The sequence below is a fragment of the Phyllostomus discolor genome, chromosome 9 (genome assembly GCF_004126475.2).
Source record: "Phyllostomus discolor isolate MPI-MPIP mPhyDis1 chromosome 9, mPhyDis1.pri.v3, whole genome shotgun sequence".
NCBI lineage: Eukaryota > Metazoa > Chordata > Mammalia > Chiroptera > Phyllostomidae > Phyllostomus > Phyllostomus discolor.
Genome location: NC_040911.2, coordinates 102,920,931 through 102,948,233, shown reverse-complemented (window position 1 = coordinate 102,948,233; position 27,303 = coordinate 102,920,931). Strand labels below are relative to the sequence as shown.

General features: G+C 59.1%; 1 protein-coding gene across 1 annotated transcript in view; it reads left to right on the top strand.

Annotated features, from left to right (window-relative positions):
• The first annotated feature begins 14,766 nt into the window (after positions 1–14,766).
• The window catches only part of APCDD1L (APC down-regulated 1 like), a 43,513-nt gene continuing 30,976 nt past the window's right edge, over positions 14,767–27,303 (top strand). Inside the window, exon 1 of the mRNA XM_036009987.1 lies at positions 14,767–15,128. Coding sequence (XP_035865880.1) covers positions 15,080–15,128 — 49 coding nt within the window. The 5' untranslated portion in view covers positions 14,767–15,079. The remainder of the gene's footprint in view (positions 15,129–27,303) is intronic.

The window sequence follows — 27,303 nt, the reverse complement described above, 5'->3', positions numbered from 1 at the left end:
GACACTTGGTTCTTCCCACCCTGTCTAACCTCCCCCCAACTGCGGGCCGGGGCATGTCAAGGGTCACCAACAGGCCTGCTGACAGCGGCCAGTGTGGGGCTGGGAGCAGTGGCCTGGGGCACAGACTCGGAGAGACACCGGGAGTTGGACAGCCCCTGGAGACCCGCTGGGCCACCTAGGCTCATGGTAGCTCTGGGGGGTGGGGAGGGAGGCTCCTGGCACAACCTTGAACTGAGCTGGCGGAGGGTCACAGGGTGGTTTTTCTTTGGGCCTCGTAGAGGGAAAGGGCCTCGAGGCAGAAGCTGGCTTTTATTTCCTAAGACCTGGGCGACATTAGCTCTGTGAACACATTTTGTTCTTGTGTTATTTTCAGCTCTCGAACCTGTGTGGCACTTCTCACGGGACTCTTTTTGATGTCATACTCTCTGACTTTCTCACCCAGGTATTTTAGGCAGGAACTTGCTGTTAAATAAAAGATTCCTTCCTTTTTCCACTGAACTTCGTCTTTGGAGATTATTTGCCTGGTCGGTGGTGAGTGGTAGGACCACCCCCCACTCGCCCCAGTGGGTAGGGTCTGGCAACGGCCCCTCAATTTTGCTTTGAAGGTTCTCAGTCCAAGAGGTTCATGTGCGGTGAGGGCAGCAACCCCACCCACCCTGTCCACCTCCAGGGAAGGGCCCTGCCCCCGCCGGGTCCCTCCCTCGCCCATCAGTCCCCGCTCCGGTCAGTCCCCATCTCTTCCAGGGGCTGAAGAACTGGAGGGATGAAAACCATTGCCGACACCCACAGGGAGCACCTTCTGAGAATCAGGCTGCTCTGGAGGAATGCAGGACCCGACAACCCACTGAAGTCACAACACACCGCCACGCTGGCTGCGGACCAGGTCTCCCAGCTGATGGGCAGCAGGGACCAAACGCTCGCCCAGCCACATGCCTGGAGGGTCCCTGCTTTCCAGTTCGCTCAAAGGTATGAGCTGGTCATGAGGCGGGGGCCTGCAGCGCTATGTCCGCCCAGAGGGGGCGCCTTCTTCAAATTTACACCAAACACCACACAGGCCAGTGTGGGCCTAGGTGCAACCTGGTCGGAAGCCATTCTGACCTAAGCACCCCAGTGCCATGAGCCAGTGTATTGCTGGTCGATTGCTTAAGCCGGTTGGAGATGGGCATCTGTCACAGGCACCAGAGGGGGACGCAGGAATCAGTAGTAAGCGCCAGGACCGCCTTCCAGAGCAAAAAGAGGGAGGGGTGCTGTCTGGAGGGGCCGCCCACGGCTGAGCCTGACCAGGCCCAAAGGGGTCTCCCCACTCAGCAAAGCCCAGGGATGCCGCTGGAAGAGACGGACAGAAGCTCGAGTTTTCCAGATGTAGCAAAGTTTTGGCTTTAAAACGACAACATTGTGTCCATAAATATATGACAAAGAAAAACTGAAATGAAAAAGCAAACAGGTTAAATGAAAATAACTGCAAACAAAGGGAAGTACAGGAGCCTATTCATTAAGTGGGTGGTTGGAGTCCAGGGCCCGCGAGCTACCGCCGCACACAGACCCTGTCTGACTGTGCCTGCCCGTCCGTGTAAACGGTTCTCTCCGGAACGCAGCCAGGCCGGCGCTCGCACCCCGTCTGTGCGGCGGCCTCGGAGCCCGAGGGCAGAACTCAGGAGCTGCCCCGGAGACTGGGCACCGTGTGCCCAGCAAAGCTGAGAACATTTACTCTTCGGATACACACCCTGGTGGGACGGAAAGAACTACAAATAAGTTTTACAGATTTTAGGCATAATCCCAGTGTTCGTCGTGGTATTGGTGGTGGTGTTTTGGAAAAACAACACGTACATACATGTAACGCCAATAAGCCGTTCCCTTAATTACCGCTCCCCTAAGAGAAAACTACAAATAGAAAATCAAAGTAATTAAGTGAAAACCCTGTCATCTACATTCGAAATGAAGCCATTCCCCACGGCCGCTCGCTCTAGGCTCTGCTGCCCAGCCCCGCCCGCGGAAACAGCCGAGAAAGGCGGTGGGTTGGGGAGCACTGAGCCGCCACGCCGCCCGTACCGGGGTCCCTGACGCCCGCTGATGAGACCCGTCTGCTCCTGAGTCTGGCATAAGAGGCACCCAAGATGGGCCGGCACCCCTCATCACCCTAGAGCGCAAGGCTCCCTCGGCCGGCAAAGACCCCAGGAGACGGGCAGGGGGTGTCAGAAGGATGCAAAACGACTTGGAGAGGCCCCCACTGGACAATGTAAACCAAAGTAATCACGATACTTAATAAAAATTCATCAACTATTACCAGTTAAAATCCATGAGTTCATCATAATTCCTGAATTAAAAAAAAAAAAACAACCCAACTCATTGGTCCCCTTCGCAGGTTGCTAGGGACCTACCACATCTTCCCAAAAACTGGCAGACAAACAGACCTCAGCGTTTATCCTGCCCTTCCTGTACCAACGCGATTTGGGGGGGGGGACGCAAATAACGAGGAAATGCTTTTCATAGAATTCCAGCTAATACATCAATACAATTTGAGTCTCCCCATTTTGCAACCCTATGGCTATAACAGGCCCATCATTGGCTGATGAAACCGTTCCGTGAGAGGCTGATGGGGCACCTGTCGGGGGGCACCTCCAGCTGACCACACCTGCAGCCCGTGGTCAATCGATGACAACACCAGAAAACACGGAGGCACACGCGGTGGCGCCACGTGGGGAGCGCCCGACACTGCCTCTGAAACACCCCGCTCAGAGGCCCTGGCGTGACTCATCTCCAACTTCTGGAGCCGAGCACTCGCTACCAGTTTGCAGGAAGCACCGGGGGGACGTGTTAAAAGCTCGTGAAAAGAGACTCAACCTAATTAGCCATCAGGGAGATGCAAATTGGAAGCACAGCGAGATCCTCTCCACCCACCCGGTGAGAATGGCAGACGAAAACAAACACGGGACTGCCAGACGACAGCGAGTATTTGGGGGGCGGGGAGCGCGGGCTCCCCACCCGGAGCAGGGAGACCATTCAGCGGACTGCACAGAGAACCGCCCCCTCGCCTCGGCCCGGGAGCGCGCCTGCCGCCCCACAGGGACCCATCCAGACGGCGCGTGTGTGTGCGTGCACGTGTGTGTGTGTGTGTGTGTGTGTCTGTGTGTGTCGTGTGCAGTGGCCCCAGATGGAAACAACGCAAACATCCATCAGGCAAAACGGATAAGTAAATTACAGCGTATTCGTCGACAATCCTCTGCCCGGAGCAATAAAAGAAATACGCCCACAGGCAACAGCTTGCTGGAGTCTCGCTTCTGAAGCGCCGTGAAAAGGTGCCAAACGCAAACGGGGACAAACTAGATTACTCCCTTGAAGGGACACCCCAACGCGGGCAGGATGAAGCCGGAGAGTGCTGGATGTCCGGGCGGCCGTTCTCTCGGGGCGGGGGGGGGGGGGCGAGGAAGGGGCAGGTGCTGAGACCCGCACGCAGGGAGGTGGCCGACCGGCCTGGCCGAGGGCCCACAGTGGCACACTGTCGGATGACTCCCTGAAGCCCGTTTCTGGGTGATATTGCATTTCAGTTTAGAGGAAAAGATCGCTTCGGCTGCTGTGGGAAATCGGGGAGGGATGGGCCCTGCTGTGGGGGTGCCCAAGGAGGGGCCGGCCCGGCACCCCAGACAACTTTGTCTTCCTCATTTCTTTCGGCGGGGCGGTTGCGGGAGGGCGGCTCCATTGTACTGAGCTGTGGGGCTTTAAGAAAGGGTTCTCTACTCCTGGCTTACCTGATCAGAGAAGAACCATTTCAGATGATTTTAGAATCCCCCAGTGTGGACGTGCATTCCTCGCGGGATGAAAAATACCGCCAAGAAGCCCTGCGGGGCGTTTAGGATTAATAACATTGTTAGTGATAACATTGGTGTTTTGCAATAGACAGAGCCAATCAGCAATTATCTTAATTGTTTTCAGCCTAAGAGGACAAGGAACCACAGACACAAAATCAAAGCAACCGAGGACACACCGAGGGGACAGGATACACGTGTCGTGGCTGGGACCCAGCAGCTGGCAGCTGGACCCTCTGCTGTCCTCCTGTCGAGAGCTGTGCCTCTGTGGCCCTGCCCCCCATGCCCTCGGACCCCCACTCACCCTGCAAACTTCAGCTCCAAACCCACATTCCCACGGAAGCCTCCCCCACGCCCCCAGGCTCTGTGGGCCCTCTCCCTCCACCCTCCAAAGCCACCGTTTGTCATCAACTATGTGTGTGAGTGTGCGGTTACTTGTTGCCCAGAGGCCACTATCGCATCCCAACCTAACAACACCGACTGGTGGCAGAAACTCAGCCCGTGCTACGTGCCAGGCCAGTGCTCTCTCCCTGACACTCTCAGCAGTCACAGCTGCTCCTGTGTACGCAGCACGTGCTCCGGGCCAGGCCCCGCCCTGACCAGTGGAAGGTGCCACCCCTCGGCCACGCCTCACGTGGGTCCTGCACCGGCAGGGGTGGCTGGCCACCACGGTCCACGGACTGGGCTGCGGGACCGAGTTGCCAGTACTGACCGGGGCATTGCTGCGGAGGCCTTTTGTGGACAGGTTAGAGTCCACAGGGGACTCGAAATACAGGTGAACCTCAGTTGTTTGGGGGCCCCCCATCCAATCTGCTGAAAGGCAAACTGAAGCTCCCCCAAAGCAGCAGGAGTTCCACCGGCGACAGCAGCCTCGGCTCCTGTCCGAATGTCCCCGGCCCGCTGGCCTGGCCTGCCCTAGCCAGGGTCCCCAACCCCTGACTGATTCCTTAAAAGGCGGCTCATCCCATGTCCCTACGGGTTCTGTTTCTCTGGTGTGAGCCTGGCCTAGGTACCATCGACATTTATAAACGGGGAAACTGAGGCAGGGGCTGGCCTCCATAGTTGGTCTGCTCTGGAGCTGGGATTCACACCCAGGCAGAGGGGCTCCAGGGCCAGCCCCCCATCTGCCACAGTGCTCGGTCTCCAGCGACGGAGCCTGCCTTCCCACCGGTTCTCCTGCCGACTGGAGGGGCAGTGCATCCCTCGGGGACCCGGGGGCGGGGCCGGGGGCGGGGCCCGGGGGAGGAGGGTGTGGCCGGCTGAGGGAAGTCCTGCAGGCACAGAAGCTGGGTTAGAAATTCCTGCTGCGGACGGATGTGGGTTGAGCTGGGTGGGGGTGGCCATTCACCGGGCGCATCCAGCCTCCGGGAACCTTTCATCTCCCCCTCCTGGCGGATGAGGCCAGGAAGCCACGAGCGAGCGGAGGCCCGGCCCAGAGCACCCGGGGAGGTCTGCGGGGACACACCTGGTGAAGGGTCTCCCTCGGGCTCCCGCGGGTGTCTGGGCTGACTTGCTGCAAGCTGAGATCAAAGGACGGGCTGGAGACACTGTTTCACGGATCCGGGTGAATCAGCCAGACACGCCGGGGCCTCGACAGCGGCTGACACTCCTCCCATCGGAGGTGCTGTGTCAGGAGACGTGCCAGGCTGTCACGGCGACCGGAATGCCTCCTCGGGAGAGGAAACTTCCAGAAGCATGGGTCGCCGGCTGCCGGACTTGCCCTTCACTGTTTCAGAGGCTGTAACGGTGAAGACCCCCGGGCCCCCTTTCCAGGCAGCCTGCAGCCCCTCTGCGCGGAGCTGAGCGATCATGTTGAACACGCGTGCCCTCTGGGTTTGTGGAGTTTCGGGGGTCACGGACGTGGCTGGGCCTCAACGTCGTACCCATTACAGGAGGTGAGCAAGGGTGGCAAGACCACTGCCCTCTCGCTGAGGAGAAACGGAAGCTCAGAGAAGGGTCTTGGCCAAGGTCAACCAGCCAGACACTTGGCTGACAAAGGTGAGGCAAAGGGTGGGGGGGGCTCGATCCCCAGCCCCACCCTCTATCCATCTGCAGACTCCCTTTGTTATTGTTTTGCCGATGTTTCTGGGAACGTTCTCCGTGCCCAGTACTGGGCTGAGCACTCCCACTCGCTCCTCTCTCTGTAAATATTTCCCGTCTACACGTCTTCTTCCGCCCTAGGGTACGCTTCCACGGGCGGAGGCAGTGGCAGGAGCTACTCAGGAGTGAAGAACCGCATCAGATCCCCACACTCGCACACACACACACCGGCCAGAGTCCAGGAGACACTGGAATCGTACATAAAAACTCCCGCTCGTTTCCCATTTGTGTGCATCTGGACTGGCCCCACACTGCAGCACTGGTCTTCAGAGCCGGTCCTTGAAAACGGACCCCCACCAGCACGTGCTGAGCACGTGCCGTGAGCTGAACCCCACGCCACACGCGTCCCACGTGTCCGTGCTTTTGCTCCTCCTCCGCAGCAGCTCACACAGGAGCCCCGTGGCATGAAAGGGAGAAGAGAAACTGAGACTCACCGAGGGCAAGGTCACGTGGACTCGAGGTCACGTGGACCCTGTGATGTGGGACGCTGGCCCCAAGGCCCTTGTCAATAACCCAAGGGTTCCCCAGATCACACTGGCCCCGTCGTCTCCCCATTTTCACCGTTTCACCTACCACCTGGCCTAGGTCGGCTCCCTTCCTGTTATGAACTCATCCTTTAGAGAGAACACTTTTACCGGCTCACGTTTATTTTTGAAAGAAGCCAGGTGGCTTCCGATGTAGATGGCTGGAGGGACGCCACTCCCAGTCCTACGGCCGCAACCAGCAAGCACGCCGGGTGACCTGCAGCATCCCCTCACTCCAGAAGGCAGCCGGGGGCGCTGGACTCCCGGGAAACACAGGCGCCTCCAAGGGGGGACAGGGCTGGAGCTCGCTCGCCTGGGCTGGGTGCCCGTGGACTCTGGTAGAAAAACGTAAGCTGACATACTTACCCAATTGCTAGAGGCGGAGTATGGGCTACCGTGGCAATACAGGACTTCTAGGAGCCACAGATACGAGGGGAAGTCACTCTGCACCCAGCTCGTGTCCACGGCTGAGCTGGTGCTCGCTGGAGGATGGGAAAGGGTGGGGGGAGGACCCTGAGAAACTCCCTCCCCATGTAGTCCCGGCTGGGGGGCCAGCGGCCACCGCAGGGACAACATGGAGCCCCACCTTGGCCCCGCCCCCTCTCCCCCTAGCACTTCTAGGGTAAGGGCAATGAAACCTGGCCCTCTGAGGACACCGGTGAAACACCGCTGAAGCTGACTGACGGAAACAACCACAAAGCCCACCTAGCCACATTTTGCCGTGTGTAATGCACACTCTTCTTACCCAAATCTTTGAGGGAAAAATAAGGATGCACATTATACACGGGTATAATGAGTACATACCACAGGTGTAATAATCCATGTGCAATGCGCACAAAAACATGGGTGTGCATTACACACGGCACAATACGGTACATGCCTGGATGGCTCTTGGATGGGCCGGAGGCCTCCCCGACCTGTCTCTGGAGGTCGGACTGGATCGCACAGTGCCTGGCTGAGACTGAGGCGTATTCAGCACGACAGACAGCGCTCCCCACCCCCGCCACCAGGCAAACCAGCCCGGAGGCCCCAGTAGCGGCACCTGCCACTGAGGGAGGGGTAGGGGCGTGCAAAGGAACCATCTCTTCGGCAAATTATTCAATGCAAAGGAAGACTGGAAGTGAGGATGGAGCAGACATTGAGGAAAACCCTCGAGCAAACCAGCTCCCAACCTAACCACAAACTAACACAAGAGAACTGTCTGTAGTTGTTTTGGTTTTTCATTTTTTTGTTTTGTTTTTAAAATTTACTGCTTTTAGAAAGAGAGAAGAAGAGAGAGAGAAACATTCATTTGTTGTTCCACTTATCTATGCACCCACTGATGGATTCTTGTATGTGCCCTGACCAGGGATCGAACCTGCAACCTTGGCATATTGAGATGATGCTCTAACCAACTGAGCTACTCAGTCAGGGCCAACACAAAAGAACTTAGAAGCTAGTGGTACACTAAAGGTGTACACTAAGGGTAACTATAGCAACAACAGAATCTAAACCCAGCTGAACTCCTAAGTAGATCAACTCAGCACCCCACACTAAAGGCCCAGCAGAAATAAAGGCACATTCTATTTCCAGACATAAAAACTATTTACATCACTCTCTACTGTCCTACACAAGACATCTGGCTTTGAATGCCTCACATTTTTTTATTGAAACAAGTAGAAAAAAATAACGACATACTTTCAAGAGACAAAAGAGCCAACAGAATCAGACATAGATGTGACACAGATGTTGGAATTACAGGACAGGAATTTGAAGTAACTATGCTCAACATGCTACAGACTCCAGTGGAAACGAGAACACTGTGAATGATCACAATGGTAATTTCAACAGAGGAGTAGAAATCAGAAAAAAAATCAAATAAAAATAAAAAGTCACAGTAACAAAGATAGAGTGATTTCAAAAGATGCATTAGTAAACTTAACACAGGTAATTACAAATGTGAAGACAGGTCAACAGAAATTATTAAAACTAAAACTCAAGGAGGAACACGAGTTTTTAAAACAGAGCAGGCGCCCAGGAGTTGTGGGACGGCAGCAAACAGTCCAGCAGGAGTGTGGCTGGAACCCCACAAGGAGACGAGTGAATGGGGCAGAGGAGGTTTAAAGAAATAAGGATCTAGTGGACATTTGTAGAAAACGACACCCAGGTACACAAGAAACGTTCAACAAGACAAACCATATGCTGAAACCAATGTTAATACTCTTAAATAATTAAACTATAAAAAAACATTTCCCCAAACTAATGCCAGACATCAAAGCACAGACCCAAGGAGCTTCGAGAACACCAAACAGGGTCAATCAAGCAAAACCACACCTACGATATCCAGGCTGCTGAAAACCATGGCCAAGAGAAAACCGAAGGAAGGCAGGGGAAAACACGCGTCACCTGCAGAGCGGCACAGAGGCACCGGACTTCTCATCTGATACGAGGCGAGCCCAAAGACGATGGCAACGACACCTCAGAGTACAAAAAGGGAAAAAAAACTATCAACCCAAAATTCTTCCCGGCCTGCGGGCCATGTCCAGCTACCTGTTCTTGTAAATAAAGTTGTATTGGATTTATAAAATTCATTTCCATGTTGTCTATGGTGGCTCTCACACTGGAATGGCAGACTCAGGAAGTTGTGACAAAAAACCATATGGCCTGTGAAGCCTTAGAGATTTCCTATCTGACTCTTTTCAAGAATAGTTTGCCAACTCTGCTCTAAAAGATAAAAGACCTTCAGGAAAGCAGCGGCACGCTATTGTACGCTCTCAGTCCACGTGCAAAACTAAAACAATAACACCAATGGCACAAAGCAAGGGAGGGAAGAATAGTTAGCTTATTGTTGTAAGTTTTTAGACTAGACATAAAGCAATACCATTTTATTTGAAGTTAGGAGTTTTAAGATTCATATTGTAAAACCTAGGGCACTCACTAAAATTTTTTTAAAGAGACATAAATGGTAAGTTAATAATGAAAATAAAAGAGAGTTATACACAAAAGGCTGGAATATTAAAGAAAAGAGCAGAAATTGCTGAAATTGAGAACAGAAAAGTCTGGAGAAGATAAATGAAACCCAAAGCTGATTCTTTGCAAAGAATAAAGCTGATAAACCTCTAATAATAAAAATAACAGAAATTATCAATATCAGGTATGAAAGATCAAATAGCACATTGCAAATACTAAAAGATAATAAGGGAATATTACAATCAAGTCTATGGCCCCATATTTGACAACCTAGATGAAACAGAGAAATTTCTTGGTAGACACAAGCTGTCAAAACTGAGTCAAGAAAAAAATGACCTGAATAATCTTTTACCTACTCACGAAATTAAATGCACAGTTAAAACCTTTCCCAAAGAGAAAACACCAGGTCTAGTGGCTTCAAAGGTGAATTCTACCAAATAATGTAACAAAGAAATGATATCAATTTTACCCATATTCTCCTGGAATTCAAAAGAGGAAGGAACACTGCCCAACCCATTTTATGAGGCCAGCATTACCCTGAAGCCAAAATCAGACAAAGACATTACTATAAAAAAAAACACAATCAACCAATAACCTTCATGAGTGGAGATAAAACCCTTCATACGATACAAGAAAATCAAACCCAGCAGTGTACATAGAAAGAACAATTCATCGCAGCCAAGTGAAGCTGATCCCCGGAATGCAAGGCTGGTTCAATACTCAAAAATCAATCATCATGATTCACCATGTCAGCGGACTACAGCAAAATCAAGTGATTATCACGAGACATTCAGGAAAAGCATTTCATAAACATATAGCCATGATTTAAAAAAACATCTCAGAAGCAAAGGACTAGATGGGCACCTAGCCTGCTGATATAGGGCATCCATGACTGAGTTCATGGGTAACGGTGGAGGGCTGAACGCTTTGCCTGGACAATGCCAACCAGGCAAGGAGGCTGGCTGGTCACGCCCAGTGACCCTTGGACAGGACCAGTAAGTCACCGGGGGAATAAGTCATCCCCAGTGGAAAGGAAGAAGCAAAACTATCCGTATTCAGAGATTACATGATTATCTACATAAAAATTCCCAAAGAATCTATGAGAAAGCTACCAGAACTAGAGAGTGAGCTGAACGAGGTCACAGAATACAAGGCCCACGTACAGCAATGAACCGCACTTCTGTGTGCTAGCAACGAGCAACCGGAAATTTTCACCACAGGCCTCCCCCGGGAGCAGGTGCACAGGAAGCCACCGAGGACCCAGGCCGTTGGCAGTCAGACGGAGGAGCCAGGCCTCCACGCCCAGACCAGGCTCTCCCCCCGGCTCCATCTCGCACCAGCTGTGTGACCTCCATCCGACTCCTCCCCGGGAGTCCCAGCGCCTCGGGAGACCGGACCCTGCACCCGGACCCCCTTCCGCAGCCCTCGGCTCCTTACCGCCCACCCCCGCCTGCCCGGGAGCGCAGCGTCACCACCAGTGCACGGAGAAGGGGGCCGAGACTCAGAGTGAGCCCCGGGCCGGGACCAGGGTGCAGCAGGTGGGGCGCCCAGCGCTCAGAGTGGAGGGGGGGCTCCCATTTGGACACCCGCCCTGCACCCGTGTGAGCCTGTGAGGGGCAGCCCCTTCCCGCTGAGCCCCGGCCGGGCTCTGGTGAGTCACCAAGCGGTGGTGCCGGGGTCTGAGACCAAGCCTCCGATGCAAAGCCCACGCTCATTCCCCGTGGTTTGTTCATCCATCCGTTCACCCGCCCGCGTGTCGTGGGTCCTGTTGCACACAAGGCCCGTGCTGGGCACAGCTGTGCGCCGGTGTTTGTGACTCACAGCCAGACTGATCCCGTGGCAGTCACCGCAGGGGACCAGCGGGTGTGGGTTACCCAACGCCCACATGCTCTCTGGGGGGCGGGAGCACCATTTCCCTGCCTCGGTTTCTCCATCTGCGACGCGGGAAGTGGGAGAGCGGACCTGGTCCACGCCGGCCTGCCCAGCAGGGCGCTCTGTAGGCAGCAAGGGGCACAGAGAGGGGGGTCCATCGCACTCTGGCCGGGCACGAATTCACCCCGCGCAGCCCTGCCCGCCCTTCCCACGGGGAAGCGGCCTGGATGTTTACCTGGTTATCAGATAACCAGGCCTGGGCACCATTTCTTTGATCAGACACCCCTGATAACGAGCGGGGAAACAGACCGTTTTACGGCACCATTCCGTGGGGGGCGATCTGATCTTAACAGGGACAGGGGTGAGGGGGTGGGTGTTGTCGGGGAGCAGGTGGGCAGATCTGCTCTGCAGAGCTTTCCCGAGGTCCCCCCCCCCGTATCCCCCCTCCCCGGCTTTGTGGGAGAGCGGTGGGGTGGAAAGGAAACCCAGAGGTGAAGCGCTGGCCGCCCCTCTCCTATCGCCAGCATCTGGCTCCTGGCCACCTCCCTCGTGCAGGCTGTGCCGGGCCCCACAAGACCCCCTGTGTGCCCCCCGCCCCCGCCCCCGAGCAGCTCTGACCACCTGGGAGGGCCCAGCTCTGGAGGCCGAGATGCCATACCGCTGCCCATGGATGTGGTCACGGCCGGCAGATCGGGGCTGGAGAAAGAATTTGCCTCTCCTCCAAACAACCTTATAATTACCACCGCCTCCGACGTTCCGGGAGACCGCTCTGACTGTAAGAACGGGGTCAGGGACTGGGCGCACACCCCCCACCCTCCCTCCAGCGAAACTCGGGGTCTGGACAACAGATCCTTCGGGTTCCTTTCTTCCTGGTTAAAGATAAATACACGTTTGAAGCCGATACCCAGGTTCCAGCTCAGGTTCCTTCTTCATCTTTTGTTTGCTCTCCTCAAGGTTGCAAGAGACTCGTGCACACAGGATTCGTTCATTCCTTTGCTTTTTAACTTTTGGAGAGTGAAACCTGCATCGCCTTGGCACAGGTGGCTCACCTGCCCTGCGCTCCCGTTCCCTTGCCCGTACAAGGAAGAGCTGCTCCAGGTGGCCCCCAACGCCCTGCCAGCTTTGCCCACCCTCCCCAGGGTCACCCCACCATTGGTGTGGTGACAGGGAACCTGCCCCTCCCCCCACGGGACTCTCAGCCTCAACTCCAGGGTTCTGCTAGGACGTAGGAAGCAGTTCACAGGCGTGCTTCCCCGTCACTCCTAAGCCTCTCTGTTGGGGACCTGGCCTGCGACCCAGGTGTGTGCCCTGGCTGGGAATCGAACCGGCGACCTTTTGGTTCCCAGGCCGGTGCTCAGTCCACTGAGCCACACCAGCCGGGGCCCTCCCTAGGACTCTTTGAGGAAAAGCTGTTACCACGGGATGGACTTTCCCAGCAAAGTCGTCAGATCTGGAATGGGTGGCAGCCCAGTGAGACGGGGCGCCCCATGCAGAGCGGAGCACCTGGGGCCCGTGCAAGGCCCGGGGCGTGCTGCCACCTTCCAGCCGTGTGGCCCCGGGCCACCGGCCCGGCCTCTCTGAGCTCCCCGCCCTGGTTCTCTAAAACGGGGCCCACCATCCTTCCCACTCCTCCGCAGGTGGTCTGCTGGCAAAGCATATGCATTCAAAGCGTCTGGCCCTCCCCGGTCCGCAGTAATTATCAGAGGTTCCTCTTATTTAAAAGCCAGCACAGCAATCTGTCAGACTCTGTAGGGACAGGTCCAGCTCTGACAGCAGTACACTCAGTTCCGAAAGTGCCGGACTGTGACCTCCGCCCGGGAGGTCCTTGCGGCACCCATAGCGCTCCAACCCCCACCGGCCCAGCGCCTGGGACTCGGAGGCGCCCTCACCCAGACCCCCCGGGGAGAGCTCTGCCTCAGGCTCGGCCAGAATCCCATGCAGTTTTTAAAACGGTCCGTAACTGTGACATCTGCAAATTCAGAGACACATAATTGCCACGAATAATCATAATGATGCAACTGCAAATATTCACCCCTGTGCAACTCCTCCCCCCACCACCCCGAGCTTTACCCCTGTCCTGAGAACCTCCGACGTGGCTCAGGGCCGCCGTCTGCCGGGGGGAGCCCGTACAACGCCTCAGCGGGGCCACCTCGAGCCTCAGGCTGTTCTGGGCAGCCCGAGGAGACCGGAGGAGAACGTCCTCTCCCGGAAGGGAGCCGGTCCTCCCCTCCCGCTTCCGTTTGGGGAAGACCACGCCGGGGCCTGGTTCTGCACTCTCCGAGATTCTGTCCCCTCGGGAGGAGAAGAGTGCTCAGGACAGCACGGGTGGCCGCTGCTGGGGTCCCCGCGGTCCCTGGGAGCTTCTCCCAAGGTTCTTGTAAGGGATCAAAAGCTGGGGTGCTGCCTCCCGACCCCCAGGGGCGAGCAGCCCACAAACACAGACAGATGTGTCCATGTGCCCTCACAGGACAGGCTGGCAGCACAGGCGTGCCCCCTGGGCACAGCCCTGTCCCCGGGCCTCCAGGCCCCCAGGCCCCCAGGCCCCCAACACGGGGACAGTCTCCATCGCTCTCTTCTCTGATTCTCTCTCTCACGTCTTCTTGTCTGTTCTCCCTCCTCTTCTCTCTCCCGTCTCTCTTCCTTCCTTTCTCCCTGCGTCTCTTTCTCTCCCCCCACTTTTTTCCTTTCTCTTTCCTCCTCTCCCTCCCTCTGTCTCTCTCTCTGTCTCTCTCTCTCTCTCTGTCTCTCTCTCTCCACACCAGGCAACACAAAGAAAACAGGCACGAGACCAACCCATCTGCGCCTCCGCCCGCCACACCTTCCCTGCGCTTGTCCACCTGGTCGGTGCAGGAGGAGCAATCCCGTTAAATTTTCCCCAATTCAACGGGTTCTTTCTCATCTCCATCCATAAATCCAGTTACTCGTGGAGGGCCTCTTGCAAACTGTCTTCAAGCCTTGTCTGCCGCTTGGGAGCTGCCCGGGGAGGCCGGTGGCCTGGGGTGGGGGCGGAGGTGACTGGTTTAGGGACGTGCTGTCTGTCCCCCTTCACCCCCACCTGCCTCTGGGCTATCACCCTAAAGGGACTCACTCAGAGGGGAAGTGGGGGGCGGTGTCAGGAGGAGGAGCTGGGGCAGGAGGGTGGGGGGACCCGCCCTGGTCTGGTTGGCTCCACCCTGTTTGCGGGGATGCTCTTGGAGCCCGGAGAAGCTCATTACAGACGGTGGCTGCTGGCTGAGGGGTGCCCTGAGTCGGCAACATTCCCTGCACCCCTAGCCTGGCTCCACGTTGATGCGACTTTTCCAAGAGTATCTAAACAGAAACTTCAGGGGGTTGGAGAGCTAGCCGGGGGGCAGAGCAGCTTCCCCTCGCTGCCCCCTGTCCTTCCAGGAACCAGCCTGGCTAGGGGTGCGCTCTGGCGGGAGGAGCGCACCGCTCAGGTTTGGCCAGGACAAGAATTGAGGGAAGCCCCCGCGCTCACCGCGAAGACTCTGGAGGAGCCGAGGGACAGGGGACGGAAGGGGGTCGTCTGGGGGCTCTGAAGGGCAGGAGGAGCGGCGCCAGAGGGCTGGGCGCGCTGCGCTGGTGTGCGCGCAACGCCGGGGGCTGTCTCCACCTCTTCTGGCAACTTGGACCTATGAGTGCGCGGCTCCACTTACAGCCGTCAACAGCCGGAGGGAGGGTGAGCGCCGAAGGGGGCGCAGGGCCCTTGCAACTTCTTCGCGGGACCCCAGCTGGGCTGCCAGCGTCCGCTGCCGCCCGAGAGCCCCGCGCCCGCGCCTCACTCCACGCACCGTAGAGGCGCCCCCGGGCCATCCCGCCCGCCCCGACGGGATGCCTGCAGCCATGCTTCCCTACGCTTGCGTCCTGGTGCTTCTGGGAGGTAAGTCTCACGTTCCCACCCTCTCCCGCTCCCACCGCCGGCTCCCTGCCTGAGGTCGGAAGGCGGGGAGCTCGCCGTCTGACGCCCCCGAGGGTCCTCGGGAACTGCCGCAGGCGCCTGAGCCCGCTCAGGGATGCTGTGCCTGCGCGCTCCGCCCCGGGCTCACCTGGTCGGCACCTGCCGCACTTGCAGGCTCCCCCTGGGCCCGCGCGGAGGGATCTGTGTCCCTGCTTCAGTGTGCGCCCCCTTGGCGCTGTGCGCCCCTCGGTGCTTGACCTCCAGGCACTGGGAGTAGCCCCTGGGGCGGAGCTCCGGGGGGGGGGGGGCGGGGGCTGGGCCCTCCAAGATCAGGAGGATCCCGGGGCCACTGAGCCCCTCGGGACAAGGAACAAACCCCGGGTGTTCGTACCAGGGCCACAGCGTACCTGGACCTGTAGGCGCTCATGACGTGTGTTCTGACGCAGACCTTGGGCGGGGGGATTCAGGGGAGGGTGCAGTGACCCTGGGCCCAGGCTGGTGCCCACAAGCCTGCTGGTGGGGCGCGGGGTGGAGGAGAGGGGTGGCCAAAGGACCTGGGACCCCCGGAGAAGGAGACCGTGCCTTCCAGGACTAACCGCTGTCCCGCCGGGTCTTCTTCGGGGGCGGGGAACGGACACAACTCTACCCGTGCCAGCTGACCGCGCTGTGCCACCATGGGCCACAGTGACCATAACAGCCATCCACGGCCCCAGAAGTGCGCCCAGCCGGAGCACCCTTGCACCGGGAGGAAGGGCTGAGGATTCTGGCCCTGGCGTCAAAACACCTGGCTCAGAAGCCCGGGCCAGCTTCCACCACCTGCGGCGCCTTGGTCGGGCCCACCCACCCGCTCGTGGCCCCACGTCCTCAGCCATCACAGAGCCCTCGCCTCCGTGCACGCTTCTCGGGAAGCCCCGAGCCCACGGCAGTCGGACACCGCGGGAGTGCCTGGCCCGCAGGCAGCCGCCCAGGCCCCGCCCCCCGCCCCGGGCACTCTCTCCTGCATTCTAGTCCGGGAGCAAAGGCGAGTCTGCCTGCAGGGACCCCTCCCCCAGTCTTCCTCCCCTCCCCCCCCCATTTCTGAGCACATCTTTGGAGGAGAGATGAAGGGGGTCTGAAGGAAGGTCAAGGGTGGGCGAGTTAGCAGTTTGAAGAGTCACAGACACATCCGTGCACGGGGTGCATTTGTCACGGGGCTGGAGGCGAGAAGTCACACAGCTGTCCGTTGCTGGTGAGTCCTCCAGCAACGTCAAAAAAACCCCCAACAACAACAACAAAAACCCAGCCCAGGCAGCCCTGCTCCTTGGTTAGGGAGGGCAAGGAATGTCAAAATGGAAGGTGGGGGGGGTGGGGAGTGGCTGGGCGCAGAGGTGGGCCGTGGAGAGGGAGGCAGCAGGGAGCCGTCGTCTTTATGGTCTCCGCCACCCCCCACCCCCCACCCCGTCTGCTCCCTCCCGTGGGGCTGGGACAGTCCAGAGCCGCGGGACCGGCGGCCCCAGAAACCTGCAGTCTCGGCCTCGGTGTGGGGCTGTTGTCCTTGGCAGGTCCCGGGCTTCTCGTCATGCCAATGAAATCACTGCAAGCTCAACATCGCCGCTCGCGCTCGGGGCGTCCTGCTGCTTTGCTCCTTGGCGACCTCTCGTCGCGGCCAGTCAGACAGATCCCACAGGAGAGGGGAGCCAGGAGCGCCCCCTGGGTCCCCGGGGCGTGGGGGGGGGACGAGCCCCGCCAGCCCTGGGTGCAGACTCCGACGCTAGGAAGGGCGCCGCGCCCACGTGAGCAGCCCTCGCCGCGGCCAGCCCTGAGCCGGGCACCGTTTTCCACTGAACACTTTTTTCAACAGTCCTTTCCACCGCGGGCTGCCTCGCCCGGCAACAAGATCCCTCTGCTTCGGTGAGAGGAAACAGACCCCGGTTAATCCTCAGATACTTACACAATGTAGGGACCGGGCCGAGGCGTGCCTGGACTTCATGTCTGCTCCCCAGGTTCCAGAAACTCTGTGGAGAAAGTCACGCCAACGGGCCCGCCTGGTGAATGCACACTGAGCTCGTGCATGCACGCACGCACCCCAGGGTGCCTCGACCTCCACACCGGTTGTCCAGATCCGCCTGCTGGGGGCCACCCCGAGCACTGCGGGAGGCGCAGCAGCGGCCCCGGCCTCTGCCCGTGTCAGCCCTTGCCCAGCGAGGGCACCCGTGCAGGTCTGCGGACACCGCCACATGCCCCCAGCCCCCGAGGGGCCCAGCCGCCCCTGGTGGAGAACCTCAGGAATGGCTCCCTCAGACTCCACGGAGAGCTTTTCCGATGAATCCGTCAGAATCCCCGGTTGGATGGATGTTGTTATTCTTGCTCTGAGCGACCGGGAAATCAAAGGCACAGGGAGGCCCCGAGGAAAACCACACCGCTGGGCAGCTCCTAATGGGCATGTGGATTTTTCCCATTTGTTCTCGCTCCTTCTTGTCTCTGAGAACGCCTCTCGGCGGGCGCCAGGGGCCAGGCTGTGGGTGAGTGCGGCAAGGCGCCCACGGCAGCCAACCGTCCTCCAAACCCCGGGATGCCAGCTCCGTCCCGTGCCAGCATCCCAGCCCCCGGCTCCGGTTCCCTCCACAGCAATTTCTGGCTTTAAAAAATCTCCTAACTCAACAACTTGTACCTAAGGGGGGGAAATGAGAAACCACAGCTCCGGGTTTTTTTTTTTTTCTCTTTCTCTCTCTCTCTAATTTTTGGGGTCTAATTTCAGTCCTGCTTTTATCTCGAACCATATACTTGGCGATGGCAAGTTATCATTTAGAGACAGATTAGCTAGAACGAAATCACAGGCTCGTCCGTGATACATTAGTTATCCGTGGGGGACTCCTCTTTGGACGCGAGGATAAACACTGGGGAGCAAATGGACTGGCGTACGCTCCTGGGGGCGGAGGTCAGTGCTCGTATTAATTATTTAAAACAAAGACAATGGTCAGCAGAACCTTTCTCCCGCTGCCGCGCCAGGCGGGGTTGTCGGGGCCGGCCGTTTTGTGTATCCCTCTGACCAAAGCCTGTAATCTCCAAGTTCAAAATAACCAGCTCCAGGCGAAGACAGCGGCTCCCTTGATTTCAAAACCATCTGGGCGGTGAGCGGTTCCGAAGCCGCTTGCAAAGAAATATCGGTGTGATGCACTGGAAGTTTAACTATGTTAATGACAGCTTTTGAGCCAGCATGAGCCCCCGATGAAACTTCCAGAATACGGCGCTTCACCACCCAAGTCAGTCTGGAAAACGAAGAGCGGTCGCCTAATGTGAGGGCAGGGAGGCCACTGCCGGGCATTTGAACTTGAGGGCAACTGAGCGAGGTTAGGGGCCTCCGGGGGAAAATGACGGGCTGCAGCCCGCACAGCCGGGGGTCTTGGGCGGCGGCCAGGGGGTCGGTGTGGTCACTCCTTACACTGGAATGGCTCTCGGAGGTCTTTCGTGCACAGCCAGCTTCCTGTCCCCAAATGACCTTGCTACAGGAGACTGGGACCTGGGAAGCCAGGTACGCAGTGGCGGGGGGGGGGGGGGGGTTCGAGGCGGGTGGCCCTGAGAATGTCAGGCCTCCCAGCTGGAGGGCCGGCCAGCCGGCCGGTGGGATGCCGGGACAGCCAGGAGGGCAGGGCGGGCTGGGCGCGGCTGCATGCCAGCGCTTTGCATGCTGTCCGGCGAGCTGGAGAGCGCGCCCAGGACCTGGGCAGCCGCGGGTCCCACCCTCGCTTGGTCACCTTCCCGTTCTGTGACCTGTCACTGGGACAGTTCAGCCTGCGTCCCCATCGGCGCATTGGGAGCCGCGGTATCTCTGGCCTCGTGGGGTGCTGAGAGGGTTCGGTGAGGGCTGTGTGGTCGGGACTTGACCCCCAGAACCTAGAGACCCCTCGGTGCTGTTCCCGGGATGCGCCGAGTGCTCCAGACCCGGAGGAGAAAGAGGCAGCTCCTGCCCTCAGCCGGCCACCGGCCTGGTTGAGTTTGGGCGGGCCGCGTCCAGGTGCCTCCCATCGGTGGGTGTCCCCGGGAACACTGATTATCGCCATGGCACCGGCCACAGCGACAAAATGCGTCATTGCTCCTAGGGAGTGAGCCAGGCTGCTGCTCGTGAGCTGCCTCCTGCCCTCCCCACCCCCGCCACCACCCTAGCCGCGGGCCTGTGACCGTCACTTGCCTCTTCCGTGAGATGGGAACGCTGGCTGTACTCACGGCTGGGCCGGGTGAGGTGGGCGAGGGACGGATGTCTGGCATAGGGATGGCGGCGTGGCGTGTGGCACTCCCCCGTGCAAGGCCCTGGGGACCTGGGAGCCACCTCGGACCACTGACCCTGGATGGAGCCAGTCACCACAAGGGAGTGCACTCGGGAGGAGGTCCGGCGGCGCCCAGCCCAGGTTGGGGGACAGGAAGGCCCCCCTGGAGCGGTGATATGTCACCTGAAACTTGGAAACCACAGGAAGGCAGGAGGAGGGACATCCGGGGAGAGGGACCTGCGAGGGCCGGATGTGTTTCTGACCAGAGGGGAGGCCAGTGGGGCCGGCCAGAGAGAGAGAGAGAGGGCAGGGTGGAGAGGTCAGAGGTTGGCAGGGCTCAGTTACAAAGGGCCATGGGGACCCCAGGGAGGACCTGGACTTTGTGTCCAGGGCAATGGGGGGGCCCACTGAAGGGTATTCAGCAGGAGAGCAATGGGTAGCAATTTAAGTAGTGAGTTGCCCACCAGTGGAGGTATCTAAGGACGAACTGAGTAATGTGATGGTGGCAGTGGCTACAGAGGTGCCTGGGTTTGCGTCCAGGCCTGAAAGTCTCTGCTTCTTAGGAGCCCCACAACCCCCTAGTGCTGACATATGCTTTCAACCGTCATCTTAGTCCCCATCGTTCCCCCTGAACCCAGTGCCCAGTAGTGACGTCGGTGGTTGTGAGAAGCTACACTCGCCCGCACTGACCACGTCCCGCAGGCCCAGCGCGGCCCCCGAGCGGCAGGTGGGCACAGTGCCTCCCTGACCCCACCTTCCAGCGTCCCCGGGACGAGGAGTACACAGGACCCTCGCCCTCCCCACCCACCTCCCCAGGGCGCTGCTCTGGCCCCTCCCCCTCATCGCTTCCAACCGAGGACGGCAGCCACGTTCGGGGGCGTTTTGGGGGGTTGTGGACGTTGCCGTCAGATGCAGACTGTAAGGAAGTCCACCATCTGGGGTCCCTCGGGGTCCTGCCCAGACCGCTGTCCACACAGCCCTGCCCCCCACCCTTCCTTCCCCACTGCGGCTCTTCCTTCCAGCGCCCTCCGGCCCCTCCCACCCTCATCCCCACGGGCCTCACAGACCAACTCGCTTCCCCCCCCCCAGAAGACAGCAACCCGCCCGCTGCCCCAGCAGGACGCAGCCACACGGAAGGCTGTCGGCCCGTCCATCAAGCCACACTCCTTTCCACCGCAGCCTCGGCCCGCCCTCACACCTGCCGTTCCTTCTGCCTGGGGCGCCGCTCCCCGCCCCGGGGCTCCCCTCCACCTGCAGATACGGGAGCAAATCCCTGACGGGGGAATCGCCGCGGCAAACGTGGGTGCGGTCTCTGACGGGCCTCCCTCCCACGCGGGGCGCGCGGTCAGCACATACCCTTCGGGGAGACACAGTCCAGCCCCTAACTCCCCAGAGGCCCGCTCTGGTGGGTGGGCCGGCACCGGGGGCTTCTGGGAAGTGGCGATTCAGGAACTTCAGTGGTCAGCCCACGGGTGAGCAGAGACCATTGGGATGGGCCACACCCGGGGACCCCGGGGAGGGGAGGGAGGCCGGGAGGCCGGAGCCTCAACACCGGACACCAGGCAATAACATCAGCAAATTTTGAGGGAATGACGCACCCACGAAACATTGTGTATCACGAAAATACTGAGTGATACGGGAAGATTTTTTTGGCATAATGTTAGAACAGAAACACAGTGTTGTACATGGGATTTCAATCATGTTTTCATTGCGGGGGACGGCATCTGTAATTTTAGAAAAACTAGAAGAAAACATAAGAAACGAGTGGTTATCTCTGAGAGGTAGGATTATGGGCAATTCCTCTGTTTGTCATTTTAGGGTTTGTCTGTGTTTCCTGCAGGGTCTGTTCCCTCTGGGACCCCGAGGAAGGGGGCTGGGCATTTGCCGCCGCCCCGATTACAGTCTCCCAGACTCTTGGACCCGGAGGCTGGCTGGAACCCCAGCAGGAGGGGCTGCTTAGAGAAGTGATGGGGGCCGGGGCTTGCGAAACCCGGCCTGGCTGTGGGGTTGGGCCCCGTGTTAGAAGTGGGACCACCCAAACTGGCACCCGGGGTCCTGGGCGGCAGGGAGGGTCCTGGGCAAACTGTGCTGCTGGTGTTGGTCAGTCTGGGCACCCAGACGTTTAGGAAGCCCAGGACTCGGGCTTCCGGGGGCCCTGGGTGCTAAGGGCCTGTCCGCGTGCTCAGTCCACGGGCCACGGGAGGCCTCGCCCACCACAGAGCGGGACCGGGGCCGTCGGTGGGTCTTTCACCAACCCCCCGGGAGATCCGCTGTGCTAGTTGTTGGCCCTGTTAGCCGTGACCCTGAGGAGTCCCTGCCCCTGCCCCCTCCCTTCTCAAGTCCTCCCCCGCTGGAAGCAGATCTGGGTGGACAAGCGCTAGGTTTGCCCCTCTGGGTTCCATACCCCCTTCTGCGGGCAGCTGAAGGTCCCGCCCTGACGCTAATCCTGGAGGAATGTCAATCAGGGCCCCTCCCCTCCCCCCAGGGCAGGAGTCTGGGCGGAGCCAACAGGATGCCGGCCCCAGGACCTGGAGCCGCAGGTGAGTGTGTGTGTGTGTGTGTGTGTGTGTGTGTGCAACCAGAAGCTGCAGGGCAGCTCCCTGGAGGACAGGGGAGTCCGGGGGAGGAGCTGCACCCCCGGAGCCCCCTCCCTCCAGCGCGCCAAGGAGCCCACCCGAGCTTCCCTGAGCCAGACTCGGCTCCTGTTGCCCGAGACCGGAGCACCTGACCAATACGGCTCCGGCGTGCGTGTTTTTAAACCTACATTTTATTGAATATGCTATTACAATTGTACCATTTTTTTCTGCCCTGTACCCCTCGAACCAGCAATCCCCCACCCTCAGTTCATGTCCGAGGGTCGTACATAAAAGTTCTTTGGCGTCTCCATTTCCCATCCTATTCTTAACCTCCCCCTGTCTGTTCTGCACCTTCCATTTATGCTTCTTATTCCCTGTACCTTGTCCCCATTCTCCCTTCTCCCACTCCCCCGCTGATAACCCTCCGTGTGATCTCCATTTCGGTGATTCTGTTCCTGTCCTAGTTGTTGGCTTAGGTTTCGTTTTTGTTCTGTTTAGGTTCAGTTGTTGATAGGTATGAATTTATTGTCATTTTACTGTTCATAGTTTTGATCTTCTTTTTCTTAGATAAGTCCCTTTAACATTTCATATAGTAAGGGCTTGGTGATGATGAATTCTTTTAACTTGACCTTATCTGGGAAGCACTTTACCTGCCCTTCTATTCTAAATGATAGCTCTGCTGAATAGAGTAATCTTGGATGTAGGTCCTTGCTTTTCATGACTTCAAATACTTCTTTCCAGCCCACTCTTGCCTGCAAGGTTTCTTTTGAGAAATCAGCTGACAGTCTGATGGGAGCTCCTTTGTAGGTAACTGTCTCCTTTTCTCTTGCTGCTTTTAAGATTCTCTCCTTGCCTTCAATCTCGGGTGATGTAATTATGATACGCCTTGGTGTGTGCGTCCTTGGGTTTTGGGACCGCGCTCCCCAGCAGGGAACAGAATCATGTGCTCGCCTCAGCAGGTCCCCCCACCCCCCACTGGCACTAACCCCGGGGCTCCGTGTGCACGGCCCAGTCTGAGCTGCCCTCCTCGAGCCTCGGCACAATTTAACTCGGAGAAGGGGAGGGGAAGCAGTAGCTCTCACCCAACCCCACTCCTTCCCCGCAAACTCACGTAAGAACAGAGCGCGTGGCGTGAACACATTTAGCTTGGGATGAGCCGTGACCACAGTGAAACGAAATGACTTGTTCTCTGAAACACACACTTAGGCTTGCCTGAGCACGTGCTTTGGGCGGTTGGGTGTGGTTGCTGGCCTGAAACTTCTGTCTCCTGCTTGGCCCCCGGGGGTCCCCCGGACTCGGATGGGCTGCTGCCGGGGAGGGTGAGTGAGAATCCCGGGCTTTCGTGACAAACATTGGTGTTTGGGCTTCTCTTCTCTTCCACGGCCTCACAGCTCTTTTGCATCATCGTCTGCCAGGCGGAGGGTGAACTGGAAGCACCCACTGAACCCTCAGAAAGGACAGTAACGACCCCGAGACTAGCTGCACGCTCCCCAAAAGCCCCGCCCCACGCTCTCGGGGACGCTGGGCACCGGCCCGTGTGCGTGTTTCTGCCACGGAGGGGCGTCGGGGCGGCCCGACCCCCTGAGAAGTCCAGGTTCCAGGTTCCAGGTTCCGGGGGGCCGCCAGGGCCGTCCCCATCCAGGCTGCTGGCTAGCGCTGCTGATTGGGCCGGGAAGCCGGGCAAGGGGCTGGGCCTCCGGAGTCCCGTGGGGCTCCCTGGAAGCGGCGGCACCCCTGGGTCGGACATGTTCACGGCCGAGAGCCCCCGAGGGCCGCGGAGGCCGGAGCCGCTGGAGCTCGTTATGAAGAGGGTGAGACACAGTCCCAGTGGGCGTAGGTAATTGGCTCCGAAAGTTCTTTTCTTTCTTCACGCAGCTGGGGTACAAAGACACCCTCTCTCCCTGTCTGCCCCCTCTCCTAATTCAGGAGAGCCTCAGTGAGTGCGGGCCCTCACCGGGGTTTCAGATAACTTCATTTCCCCTCAGCTCAGGGGCGGAAACCTCGCTCCATCCCGGCGGCTGTTAAACCAGCCTGCAGCCGGCACCCGCCGTGGGCCGGCACTGCTCTGCACCCTGGGGACACGGCCGTGGAGGGGACACGGGCCCGGCGTGGCCCTCGTGGGGCTGTGTTCTAGGCTGGTGGGGGGTGGGGGAGCACAGGCAGCGCATTAAAAACAAACAAATAAACAAACAAGAACACTTGGCAACATTTGACGGACGGCGATAGCACTATGAATGCAGAAAAGAATGGGTGCAGGGTGCCGGCAGCCAGGGAGGGGGTGCTGCCATGTGGGGTGTCCCTAGAAGGCCCCTCTGAGGAGGAGGTGACACAGCAGCGCAGTCCCAGGATTGAGACGGAGCCGGCCACGTGCAGCCCTGGGACGAGAGGCACCTGATGGGGCCGGGCAGGTGCAAAGACTCCGAGACGGATGTCCCCGTGGCCCACGTAAGGAGCTGATGGACCTCTGACGGCTGGCGCAGGACGGGGTGACGGGGGGAGTCGGGGAGGCGGGCAGCCACCTCGTCCTGACTCCAGGGTGAGCCTCACAGGTACCCGGAGTGGAGGGTTGGAGGCATCTTTCTAGGGGGCCCGACTCACCACGCAGCAGAAATATGGAGATGGCTCCCCAGTATCTGATACTGGGGGGTGGGGGGTGATGGCACCCAGGTGGGGGGGGTTGTGCCGCCATGTAGCAGTGGGCAGGCCGGTCCCTCTGCCGGGGTGAAATGCCGTCTGCTGGCTGTGCCCACCCCAAGGGCCCCCTTTTTCTAACTCGCTCTTGAACTCAAACTAGCTTGTGAAGGGCTAGCTGTCGTCCGGGAGGGGAGATTGGGCTGGAGGCCGGGGAAGTCGGGGGTCCCGTCCGGCTGGGTGGGGCTTACGCTGTCGCAGAGCAGAGCTGTCCTGAGCCACGTCCGTGCTCACGGAAGGCGCTGTCCCCTGCAGGAAGCTGTGCGGCCCCTTCGCAGAGCCTGGGGGTGGCTACCGAGAAACGTGTCAGCGGCAGCAGCCACGGGGCTTTCGGGCGGGCGGCGGACACTCCAAGGAGGCGGGCCATGCCCCTCACCCTGCGTCCTAACTAGTAGAGCCGGTGGAAGACGCGAGGAATTAGAGGGCTCTGAAGCCGGGGCGGGGCCCGGCCACCCAGGTGGACACGCGACCCAGGTGAGACTCCAAGGAAGGGGGACTTGGAGCCCACAGGCGAGAACAGTGGCAGTGGCCCGAGGTGGCACCCACGAGGGGGTGACAGCGTGGGGGCAGCCTCCAAGGACAAGGGGCTATGACCAGAGGGAGGAGGAGGAGGCATCTCAGCAAACAGCGCTGGCCTAGGACTGCCATCGGGGAGGCCGATGTCAGCGGAGACCCCGGGTGTCAGCGACAGGAGCTGTGGACCCAGCTGGTCCCCGGGTCCCTGCAGAACCCTGGTGGCCGGTCACGACAGATTGTCCTCCAACTCCCCCTCCAGCCGGGCTGGCCCCTCCGGCCCCTCTTCCAGGCCCAGTGAGTCCTCCTGAGCCTCCCCCCAGGCCAGTGACCAGTGGCCTTCCTTTGCACGGGGGCCAACGCAGGAGAACCCAGGATATACACAGATTCCTTTTTTTTTCTTCCTTGAAGAAATTATATCCTCGTTAATCAGGAAATGCAACACTTGAAATTGCACGTAAGCGCCCTTTAATAGGCTCCCAATTACCGACGGGGTTCGTGTTGGAGCTGGAACTTCAGCCACTGCACCACGGGCTCTGATGATAATGCCGCCCCCCCGAACAAATTTCATTATTATTAGTGAGCAAGACACTTCTGAAGCTCGTTTACATTGTCTCTGCTTGGCTGACCTTGTGCGTGTGGAATTGGAAAATGCGGTTTGTATCGGAAGGCCTCTTAATAATGTTTTTTTTTTTTTTTTTTTTTGCAACAGGGGACTTTTCCATTGCAAATGAGACAAAGAACACCATTATTTAGCACAAAGAATGCCTCAGTCTATTTTGAAACATAATTTTCATTAGGCAGGTTTCTCACCGTAACAGGGATTTAAATTTTATTTTAAAAACAGCACCCACCCCCCGCCCCCCTCTTCCCGATGCAACACATATTTATGTATATGCCTTCCCGGGAAAAAAAACATCTGGAGAGAAAGAGAGATGCTGGTAACAGGAGCCGCTGCTGGGCGGGGGGGAGGACGGGGCGGCGCTGAGGGTTATGCTGCCGGCCTGCGCGCCGCATCCTTTTATAATAATGAGAATACATTAGCCAGGGCTGGAGGGGACGCCTCCCGCCCGCGGTATGAGCTTGGGTGGGATTGTGTCTCTCCAACCCCGCCCCCCCGTTCCGAGGTTGGAGTCGGAACCCCCGGGACCTTGGAATGTGACCTTATTCGCAGACAGGGCCTTCCGTGAGGGGCTCGGGTCAAAGGTCGTTAGCGGGGTCACCCTCCAGAGAGGACCGGGGTCCTCCTCAGCAGGGGGAAGGTGGCGACGGGGAGGAGGAGACGGGGTGGAGACTGGGAGAAGGCGCCGGCCCTGCCCACACCTCCCTCTGGACTTCCCGCCTCTCTCCGCGCACACAGGGGAGAATCCGTGCTGTCGGTCCGGGCCCCCCGCCCCGCGGGGCTCTGCCGTGGAGTCGGACAGAGGGAGTCCCGGGTTTCCTCCTCCGTGACGTGGGCTGTCCAGCTGGACCCCACGGGTGGGGCTGAGCCGCGGACCCGGCCCCTCCAGCCTCTACTCTAGCCTCGTTTCCACCCGCCCCGCCCCAGCCCGGGACAGGCCAGCTGCCGCGCAGGGCGCGGTGCCGTTGGAGGGGTTATGGTCCTGTGACCTCGCCGCCGCCGGCCCCTCCCAGAGCGCCTGGCACGTTCCCCACGCCCTGCATTCAGTCCTAAAAAAGACGCCCTGAGTCCGTGGCACTGCCGGGCAGGCCTCCCGCGCGCCCCTCCCTGCCCCAGAGCCCACAGCCCCCGCCCAGGGCCCCGGCGATCCCGCCGGGCTGCCTCGTGGAGGTGCCCGCGCGGTGCCCCCGCGGCCACGTGGCGCCCCTCCCCCACACCGCACAGTGACGAGCTAGCTAGCTGGGGTCCGGCCCTCGCGCGGGGCTGCAGCCCCTCTGGAGCCACCGCCCCCTTTATTCCTCGCCAGTGCTCTCCCGCGCCCGGCCGGGCTCGGCATGGCTGCTGCGTTCCCTGCACCCATGGCCATTTCTTTTCAGGATTCAGAAAAACAACCTGAACTCATTAACCCTGGGGGAAGCGGGACTGAAGAGCGATGCCCTTTGCCTCTTCCGCTCGTGAAAACAGTCCTCCAGAGCTGGCCGGGTTCCGCCCTCCGCGTGGCAGGCCCCGCC